General features: G+C 58.8%; 2 protein-coding genes across 5 annotated transcripts in view; one reads left to right on the top strand and one right to left on the bottom strand.

Moving 5' to 3' along the window:
* Position 1: 1 nt before the first annotated feature.
* On the bottom strand, positions 2 to 10062 carry ZYX (zyxin). 4 transcript variants are annotated; one of them, XM_003318859.5, is made up of 10 exons: positions 9700 to 10062; positions 9330 to 9552; positions 8662 to 8861; positions 8424 to 8516; positions 7787 to 8308; positions 2771 to 2891; positions 2452 to 2621; positions 2175 to 2353; positions 1142 to 1262; positions 2 to 544 (listed from the first exon to the last, which is right to left on the bottom strand). In XM_003318859.5, exons 1-10 carry the CDS (start codon positions 9862 to 9864, stop codon positions 440 to 442), a joined length of 1899 nt encoding a protein of 632 aa, XP_003318907.2. In that variant the 5' UTR covers positions 9865 to 10062; the 3' UTR covers positions 2 to 439. The 4 variants fall into 4 exon arrangements, with proteins under 4 accessions (XP_003318907.2, XP_009452692.2, XP_009452693.2 ...); XM_009454417.4 differs by having other exon boundaries at positions 9330 to 9549; positions 9700 to 10050; XM_009454418.4 differs by lacking the exon at positions 8424 to 8516 and having other exon boundaries at positions 9700 to 9945.
* FAM131B (family with sequence similarity 131 member B) overlaps positions 8805 to 10217 on the top strand; it is a 28912-nt gene continuing 27499 nt past the window's right edge. Inside the window, exon 1 of the mRNA XM_009454422.4 lies at positions 8805 to 9190. The gene's annotated coding sequence lies outside the window, so the exon portion shown is untranslated. The remainder of the gene's footprint in view (positions 9191 to 10217) is intronic.

Genomic DNA, 10217 nt, shown 5'->3' with positions numbered 1-10217 from the left:
ATTCTGGAAAACAAGGTTTTTTTTTTATTTGTAGCTATAGCTACAACCTGGCAGCATGGGGGAGGGTGGGAATGTCCTGGAGGGTCAGGGCGTCTCCCAGCCCTCCGCAAGCAGAGTACAAAGGCTGCTCGGGGGGCCAGCCGAGGGCGCGGGTGCAGCAGTGAAAGCAGCAGCACTAAACCTGATGCCCCCCTCAGGTGGGGTGTCTGGAAGATGGTGGGCAATCCCTGCAGGATGGGCAAGGACCAGACCCCAGGGCGGGGATCCTGCATCCCTAGACCATGTTGGGTCCTGGGTCAGGGCACCTGGGATGCTAGGGAGGGGTTGGAAATGGGAGGGGCTAGACATCAAAACAATAACTGAGGTGGGGGCAGGTGGTCTCAGTGTGGGTGGTCCACAATGGGGCATGGACTGCAGTCTGAAGAGGGCCTGTCCTCACTCAGGTCTGGGCTCTAGCAGTGTGGCACTTCCGACAGAGCACGTGACCGTCCAGGGGGAAGCAGCCATTGTCATCTGCCTCAATCGACAGGGGCTTCCCGCAGTCCTGGGAAGAAGGAAGGGTGAGGGGCACTGGACCGGAAGGCCCCTGCTCTGCTCCACCCTACCCCACCCCATCCACCTCCATCTTGGAATTAGAAAGATGCTTCATGGCTCAGAGCTGGTGTCATTGCTTTTTCCAGCCACACCCAACTCCCCATCCCTATCCTACTTCCAGTCACCCACTAGGACCTTCCTGCAAGAGGGCAAGCAGTGGGTAGAGCTGCTTCCAAGGTGCTTGCTCCCCTGCCCACCACCACCCTAATAAAATAGAGGTTGGCTCACCTCCATTCGAAGACCTCTTCTCTCAGCTCCTGTCTCCCCATCCCCTACCACGGTAAAACACCATGCCCTTCTCTCCTATTGGCTTGTCCCATTTCTTGGCTTATCCATGACTCAAAGTGACCTCAGAAGCCCCACAGCCCCATTTCCTGCAGTGGCAGGAAGCATTCTGGCAGGACAGATGGGGTGCCACCATGAGCCACCCTCAAAATCACAGCCCTGTTTCCTGAATGCTGGTGCTTTCCACCACCCAGTTAGTAAGCAGCATCTCCCGCCACCTCCTGGTCAGAACCTGCCCAAGGAGTCCAGAGGGATGGCTGACCTCACACTTGTAACACTTCATGTGGAAGTTCTTGTCCAGGGCGACCACTCGCACGGTCTCATCTCGGCCAGGCTCAGGCATGATGGGCTCAGAGCAGACGGAGCACCTCGGGGCGTACTGCCTGGAAGGGGCAGAAAGGGCCAGCCGAGTTAGCCAGGGCTTTCATCCCCGGTGTGCGCACGCATAAGCCAGGTTGGGCAGCAAGGAAGCAGACTTCTCTGCCCTGCATCTCTAGGTGGAGGAAGCTCAACAGAAGGGCCTAAGAGTGAGACACCATGACTGGCCCTCATCAAAGGGAATTTCCTGCCTCACCAGTCACTCTCCCAAAGCAAGGGAGCCTCCCACACACCTGCCACAGTGTTCTCTCCCACTCGACCCTTACTGTCCCATTCACACTGCAGCTCCTGCAGAAAGCCAGCCCTGAGGTACCCCTCCCATCCCATCCTGGGTCCCTGACCCTCACCTTCCCCCAATCCTCCCACCCCCATGCACGTTGCCTCTGCCCTGACTGTCTGGCACTGTGGAGGGATGTGAAGTTGTGGCCACCCCAGATGGAATCCTGAAAGTGTTTACCCAAACACTCTTGTCAGAGGTGGGGGTCAGATTCTGCACTGTTCCCACAGCTGCACTGAGGTTTTGCGGGTCAGCCTGAGAAAGTAGCCACGTTCTAAACACTATTTCTGGGGAGAAACCAGAAATCCAAACAGCTGATCTCCAAAAGAACTTTTAGAACCCAGCCTGTGTGTGAGATGAAGTCACTCCAGCACACTTCACGAAATGCTGACATACACCCACAATAAGCTTCAGTGATCAAGGGCGAGGGAGGGACCAGACAGCAGCAGGACTCGATGCCCGGGCCTAAGGCCCCTGGACAGCTACATCCAGATGACTTGGTCCCTGCTGTTTACAGACAGGACATGGGACCAGAAAACACCACCAGGGGTTTGGGGCTGTCCTGAGGCTAGGGTAGCAAGCAGCCGGGCTACCAGACCAAGCACGGCGGGAACCCAGAAGGCAGGTGGCAGGTCCTCACTTGTGGTAGTCGGGGACACAGTGGGGCCGGTTGGCCTGGTCCACGATGAAGGAGGTGCCCTCCAGGGGGCGGGCGCAGACCACACAGGTGAAGCAGTGCGGGTGATAGGCCTTGCCCGTGGCCCTCAGCATGCGGTCGGTGATGGGCTCCCCGCAGGCGTTGCACTTCTCCAGGGTGTCCTGAGGAGGCAGCAGGAGGAGGTTGGCAGGGAACCGGCACCCCACAGCAAGCTTCCAGGGCCCGACTGCCCAGCACATCCCAGCACAGCCCGACTCACAGTGTAACAGCCCTCGCAGTACGGCGCCCCCTCCAGGCTGTAGAACTGCTGGCCCTGGAGCTGCTGCGCACACTGGTGGCAGGTGAAGCAGGCGATGTGGAACAGCTGCCCCAGAGCGCGGACGGCTGGCTGCGCCCGGGCCAGGGGTTGATGGCATCGGCCGCAGAGTTCTGGGAAGGCCAGAGAAGACAGCAGTAAATAGAAGGAAGTATGTAGGGCTGCGAGGGATCAGCCAGCTCGGATAGGGAGTGGAGCCACAGCCCTGGCCCCCACCGTGATGTGGGGGCAGGGTGGGGGTGTCCCGGTGGGGTGGGCTCACCGTTGACAGCCACGTTCTGCCTCTGAGGATGCTCCATGTCCTGCATTAGCTGCTGGGTCAGCTGCTCCAGCTCCTCCACCTCCTTCAGAGTCAGGGGCCCTGGGGCCCCAGGGGAGCGCACCTGCAATCCCAACACTTTCCTCACACTCTAGAGGGCTGCTGCCTCCAAGAACCTTCCCAGGCCAGCCTACCCGGCTTCTTCCGATGAGGCTTAGCTCCCAGCTCGTGTCCCAGATGCTCAGGCTTGACCCTTAAAGCTTCTCCCTCGTCCCCCTACCCCCGCCATCCCCAGCACCACACAAATAACAGGGGAAGGGACCTAAGCCTGGATCTCGTACAGCAAGACATTTCCACCCACTCTGCCCAAACCCCCTGAGCAGTCACAGACAGGCCAGAATGACTGGGCGGACGGAGGCCACGCACACAGCAGCTCGGGTCACTGAAGCACCGGACACTCCAGGGCCACGCATCAACTCCACAGAGCATGCTCGGACATCGCCCCCATGGGACAGGGGCACGCAACGGCGTGCACACACGCGCACACACACCTACCCGGCCTGCCTGCTGCTGAGCAGCCCCTGTCAGCGTGAGGATACAACACAGGCAGGAATTGCAGGTTAAACCCACTGAGCTGTCTGCAAGAACCCAGCCCCACCCCCACACAGAGACCCTGTCCCTCGAGTGAGGGGCTTCTGAACTACCTCACTCAGGTCCCTCCCCAGCAGCCTCAGGGAAGGTCCAAAGGCCACCCCCTAGGCCAGCCCAACCTTCCCATTTAGGGGATCCCGGGGACTGGGGTGGGGGGTGGATGTTAAGGACAGCGCTGCCAGTAACCCTGAGAGGTAACCCTGAGAACTCCAGGAAGGGCTGTCTGACCTGCATCAGCACTGCCAGGAGACACGCCCACAGGAGCAAGTGCACTGGGTGGGTCTTTTCTATGTCTGGAAAAGCCTGCCCAGGACTGTGGCCCCATCACTGAGTGTGCTACCTGCAGATGCCTTCATTCCCATAACACCTGGAACCTCCAAAGCCCCCCTGCTACCTCCTCCCATAGCCCCTCTCCCCTCAGCCCTGGCTTCACTGCCCCTCACCCCGACCCCCATCTGTACCCAGAGTTGTGTCCTTTCTGCCCAGTGAAGCATGCGTCCATATAAGTCCAACTCTCCAGATCTTAGCCATTTTCCCTTAAGATCTTAGCCATCTTCCCTTAAGATCCTACCATCTCTTAACTGACTTGTTCCCTGGAACACTCACTTCAACTTTGTCTCCTCCAATCTTCCCTTCCTGGCCTCTTGGGGACACAGTGAAGGGGCTCAGTCAGTCCTTGCTCTCCAGTGCCATTCTAAATGCCTGGCTCCTCCTTCAGAAGCACAGAATCCTCATCTGCATCACCTCCCATGGGTATCCCCGTTCATCAGGACACTCTATCCAGAACTGTCCCCTCTGCCAGCCTGCACCAATGCCACCGCTTCAAACCAAACTTCCGTCCATCTCAGTCATCATCCATCATGGGACATCCTTGACCTCAGATTTACCTCCAAGTCTCTTGCCAGCCATTATCTGCCTCTCCTCCTCCCCATCCACACCTACTACGTGAACCCAGAAAAGCCTTAGTTGCCCCCGCCCGCAACCCACCCCTGGACTTTGTCCACCATGCCCCAGCCTGGTCCCATGACCATCTAACTCCTACAGGGTTCACTGTCCCTCCGGGCACCTGCAGCCACCCGCAGCTATCCGGCCCAGTCTCCAACCCCAAGTCACACCACCACCCGCTTCCTGTTTCTGCTTCCAAGCTGCAGAAAGCGTGGAGAGATCACTGAACACTGCAGAGTGAGCTCACAACACTGCAGCACCCGCGCGACCTCCAGCCCAGCCTTCCCCACAGCAGCTGTTCCAGACCTCTCCATCTCCTGAGCCCCCACCTGCTTCGTCCCCTTGCTCGCACTGTGACCTCACCTCCCACATGGCTGAGGACATGGAAGCCAGCCAGCTTAAGCTCCCTCATCGTCCTTCCTATCCATGCTGCAACCACTCTGTCCTTGCTGTCTGGGATGCCTCTGGGGGAGGAGACATCACCAAGATCTCCTCCAGGGACCGAAGCAGCCTGCCCCTGCTCTCCCACAACACTCACCCTCCATCACCTGCTTCCCCGGGTTACACACGTACCTGAGCCCTTCTCCCCTAACTTGCAAAAACCACATATGCTACACCACAGACTCAAACACACACACCCTCACACATACCCACATACCACTCACATGCACACACACATACCAGACCACACACATACACCACTCACACACACTCACACATATACCACACCACACACACACACACATATACCATACCACACACACACACACCACTCACATTCAGATAATACCACACCAGGCCAGGCGCGGTGGCTCACACCTGTAATCCCAACACTTTGGGAGGCTGAGGCAGGCAGATCACTTGAGGTCAGGAGTTCGAGACCAGCCTAGCCAACATGGTGAAACCCCATCTCTACTAAAAAATACAAAAATTAGCCAGGTGTGGTGGCACGTGCCTGTAATCCCAGCTACTTGGGAGGCTGAGACAGGAGAATCGTTTGAGCCAGGGGGGCGGAGGTTGTAGTGAGCATGGGCGACAGCCTACACTCCGTCTCCAAAAAAAAAAAAAGATATACCACACCACACGCTCACACACACCACTCACATATATACACATACGCCACTTGTGTGTATTTGTAAGAAAGTATGTATGTGCACCTTCACTTGCGCAATCACACACCATACACATCACAGCCACACTCACATGCACACACCTTCACACTCACACATGCACACATGTACTCATATACGCATACTTTCACACAATCACACTACACACATCACACGCCACTCATACATTCATGCTCACACATGCACATACACTCAGACACCATACCCACACCCACACACTAACACACACACACGCGCCACTCATATTCACATATGTGTATATACACACACACACACACACACACCCCACACTCACACCACTGACACACAATCCTTCCCTTAGTCCTTTAAGACCAGGCTACACCAGCAGCCCCACTTCTCACCACCCACTCTCTCCTCAACTCCTCACATTGTGTTCCCACCACAGGGCACAAACAGGCCATCCCAAGACCGCTGATGATTTCCCAACAGTCTAATCTCTAGCCTTGAGTCCTCACTCCCTCAAATACCCCACTGAGGAGCTCAGCTCTCTTCTCTAAGTGCACCCTGACTCTCCTCCTGACTCTTCTTCCCGCACCTCCTGGTCCCCGCTGTCTGCACTCCCTGGGAAGCTCCTCCGCTCCGACCCTGACCCTCCGGCGTCACAGTGTCACTGTGCCCCACTACCATGCTAGACATCTCTGGCCCTCTCCTGAAACCTGGCCCTGGATTTCTAGCTGAATGACGGCCCCAGCTGAAAGTCCTCCTGGGACCTGTTGCTCAAAACGTTGACAGCTGGACCCCTCCTCTTCCCGTCCAAACCGTTTCCCCTTCTGGACTTCTCTATTTTGTCAGCAATCCTGCCATCCGCCCACACCCCATCTCCAAATCGCGCTGGAGACTTTTTTTTCCCTCTTCCCCTCACCCTTGTCTTCCAATTGCTCATCCCTTGCTAAGTCCTGGAGGCTGTGCCTTCCCAACAGCTCTAGCACACAGCTCTCACATGCAGGGCTTAATTTTCATTGCAGCTAACATTACTATTGCCCAAGAGTGAACTCACACCCATCACTGACCTCCCTCGAATACACATCTCTGCTGGTGAAACTTTCCAGAAAGCTTCCAAAAACACTGCTTTCACCAGCCCTCCTGACCCACCCCACACCTACTCAAAAATCATGAATGCCTCTCCAGTGCTCAAGAGCTCCTTGGGTGAGCCACTTCACCTCCTACACCCTCCAGCCCCGCTTGCCTCTCCAAGTATAGCTCTATCATTTTCCTACAGGAACCTTCCACTTTCTGTTCTCCAAACATCCCTCTCCTCTCTGGATTCTTACGTCCTGCCCATCCTTCGAAGCCTTTCCTAATTTGACTCCCCGAGTTGACTCCCTGGTCTGAGTGCCTGTGACTCACAGGATTCTGCAAAGCTCACTGGCCCTTGGCATTTCTTCCTATGCTGTGTCCGAGTGTAGGTAGACATCAGCACTATCAGTGGACTCTATGGATGCTTGGACTAGATGACCATCAGGGTCATCTTTGTCACCAGAAATTGGACGATCTTATTTCCTGAACTAGAAGGCAAGAACCATATTGTAATTACAGCTTTTCTATTTTGAGCATTCCTGTGCTAGATACAGAACCCAACACTCTCTAGGTATTAGCTCACCTAATCTTCACAACCACTGTATGGAGTAGAGAATGTTAAAGATTGAGAAACTGAGGCTCAGGGTTCACCTAACTTGCCCAGTCTAAGGACTTGGGAGAAGCTGAGCCAAGAATTCCATTCCAGGTCCATCTGACACCTGAAGCCTGAGCTTCTTGCAGAGATCTCTTCCCTCCCATGTCCTACCCTCCTGGGCATAGAGCACAGTGCCTGGCACATGGTGGATGCTGGCTCAACCAGTGTTTACTGGGGCTGTCTCTTATCTCCAAGCCCTCAGGCAGAAAGAGTGCTCAGAGGAGCAGGGAGATTAACTCAAGACCCAAGAATGGGAAAAACCAAGGTGGAACTGGTGATCTCATCCCTCCCTTTAACTTTCTGGGGTAAAGGCACAAGGAAAGGTCCACCAGATCCTCCTAATTCAGAGCCCATGCTCTCTGCGCCGTCCCAGCCAGGCCCCACCCAGCCCCACACCCAGCCAGGCCTCTCCTCCAGAGGAGCATTTTCTTACCATTGTTCCACCAGGCTAACCCCAGAGGATGAAAATCCCTATCCCGCCACCCCCCAACCCCCGTGTCCACCCTGACTCTCCAATCACCTTATGCTTATGCTCTGGCTCCTGACCCAGCCCCGCCCCAGTGCCCTGGTCCCAAGCCTTGTCCTATCACCATCCCTCACCTGGTTTTGGTTCTGAGCCGGTGGGGGCACGGGGTGCTGCTTTTCCTGCACTCGGGGCTTCTCCCTCTGCTGGGCATAGGTGAAGCTGGGAGGTTGAGGGGAGCCTGTGCCAGCGGAAAGAGCTTCGGGGTGCCCCAATTTTTGATTTGGTTGTGACCCAGATCCACCTGGGGCTCCAGGACTGAACTTGGAAGCCACAGGAGTAAACTTAGGAGTCACTGGAGAAAACTTAGGGGCTGGAGCCGGAGATGAGGCTGGGGGCCCTCGGGGCTGGGTGTTAGCCAAAGACACAGGCTGGGGCTGGGACTGGACATGGAGTTGGACCTGAGGCTTGGGCTGGGGCTGGGGCTGAACATGGAACTGTGTCTGGCTCTGAGCCGGAGCCGGAACCTGGGGCAGAGGCTGGGAGCTGGAAGGGGACTTCCAAGGAGGCAGGGGTGCTGTGCCCCCGGCTGCAGGCTTGGTACTGGACTTGGAACTGAATGGAGTGGCCACTGGTGGGGGCACATATCCAGATGACACCTGCAAGGGGTGGGAGAGGGAAGAGAGATGCAGTCAGGAGGACACCATCCTCCTTAGTTCTATGCCCAGTCTCTCTGGCCCTGAGCCCTGCTTTTCCTACTCTCCAGTCCCTTACCCGGGCTTTGAAAGGATCATTCTTGGTCATGTCATCCAGCAGTGAGGACAGAGAGTCGATCTCCAAATCAATACTGCTCACCTTCTCCCTGGGCTAGAGGGTCAGAGGTCAGAGCACCTATTCCATGCCTCTATCCCCCCACCCCCAAGGCAGAGGTGCAGGGGAGGTAAGAAGAAAGGGCCCTCTTCTCCTCTCCTTGGGGGTGTCCAGTGCAGCCGCCCCTCCCAGGCCTCCATACCTGTGGTGGGGGCGGTATGGGGGCCTCAGGCCCTCCCTCCTCCTCCAGAGGAGGCGGCGGGGAAGGGAAGATCTCCTCCTCCAGAGGCGCAGGGGGAAATGATTCCTCGATCGGGGGAGGGGGCGGCGGGAAGGCACCTCCCAGAGCACCCTCTGCATCGTCGCCATCCCCAGCAAGGGGAGGTGGAGGCAAGGGAAAGTCTGGGGTAGGAAGGAGAAAGACGTCGGCCGGGGTCCCTCTACCCCTCACCCAAGCTCCCCTCAGTTAACCGCTCTAACCCCTAACCCAAGAACTCTCTCAGGGGTCCCAGAGTGTGTGGGGAAGCAAAGGAGGGGCGCAGGGCGCCCTGGGAGTACCAGGTCAGGAAAGGCCGGGGGCACTGCCGAGGAGTGGTGCAGCTCCCGTTACACTTCGGAAAACGGACCCGGAGGGGAAGATTCGTGCCCCACATTCCCGACTCCCACCCCCAGGCGGGGGACTTGGAACGGTCCCAGGAGCCCTGGCTCCCAGCCACGAGCTCCACGATGAGGTAAGAACATCTGCTCGGGACAGGGTGGCTGCGCCCAGCCCCCTCGGCAACAACCTTTCCAGACATCCCCAAATTCCCGAAACCACTGCCCCCCACCCCGGCTCCTGCCGGGGTCCATTCCCCAAGCCCCGCCGCATACCTTCCGGGGGCGGCGGGGGAATCTCGCCCACCCGGCCCATCTGTGCGCGCTGGGCCCCGGGTGCCGGGGGAGGCTCGCTGTCCCCGGGCCGGAAGGGATTCACTTTGGGCTTTGGGGCCACCACAGGGCCGAACTTCTTCTGCGGGGCGTAAAAAGCCGGAGCCGAGACCGAAACGGAGATCGCGGGAGACGGGCGGGGGGCCGCCATGGCCGGGCCGGGCTGCTGGGGTGGGTCGCCGGGTTACGCAGCGCGGAGCCGGGCTCAGGAGCCCCAGGCGGTCCCAGCTCCCCTTGGTGACCCCCACTCGCCCCCTCCCGGCGCCCCGCGCCCCCTCCCCGTGGGGCCGCCCTGCCGCTCCCCGCGCCTCACCGCAGGCCGGAGAGTGCGCGCCGCGTCTCGGGTGGCCGCCTCGGCGCCGGGTCCGCAGACTCTGCGTCCCGGTCCGGAGCAGCCTCCAGCCGGGCGGGGAGGGACACACGGAAGGAGGAGGGAGGGAGAAGAGAGGGGGCGGGGAGAGAGCGGCGCCCAGACCATACAAGGAGCGGCCCGGAGAGGGGGCGGGGAGAGCGGGGAAGGGCGGACCAGGCAGGAAACTCCCCCAGGAAGGGGCCCTGATCCTGCCTCAGGCCGGAGGCTCCGCCGAGGTCCGCTCGCCCCCACCCCACTCACTGCCGCCCCCGCCGCCCCAGCCCGGCTCAGACCCCCACTCCCTGAGCACAGGCCTCTGATGTCATTTCCTGACCTGCCTCCCCCTCCCCGCCGGACCCGCGGGTGCCCAAGATCTGACTCACCGTCCCCCTCCGGGCTTAGCCGGCGGAGGTGGGGCGGGTGCCGCCGAGGTAGCCACGCAGCCCCTGTGCGCCTCCGGCCCGGCCCAGCGACCTCCT

The sequence above is a fragment of the Pan troglodytes genome, chromosome 6 (assembly GCF_028858775.2).
Source record: "Pan troglodytes isolate AG18354 chromosome 6, NHGRI_mPanTro3-v2.0_pri, whole genome shotgun sequence".
NCBI classification, from domain to species: Eukaryota; Metazoa; Chordata; class Mammalia; order Primates; family Hominidae; genus Pan; species Pan troglodytes.
This window is presented reverse-complemented; position numbering and strand designations above follow the sequence as displayed.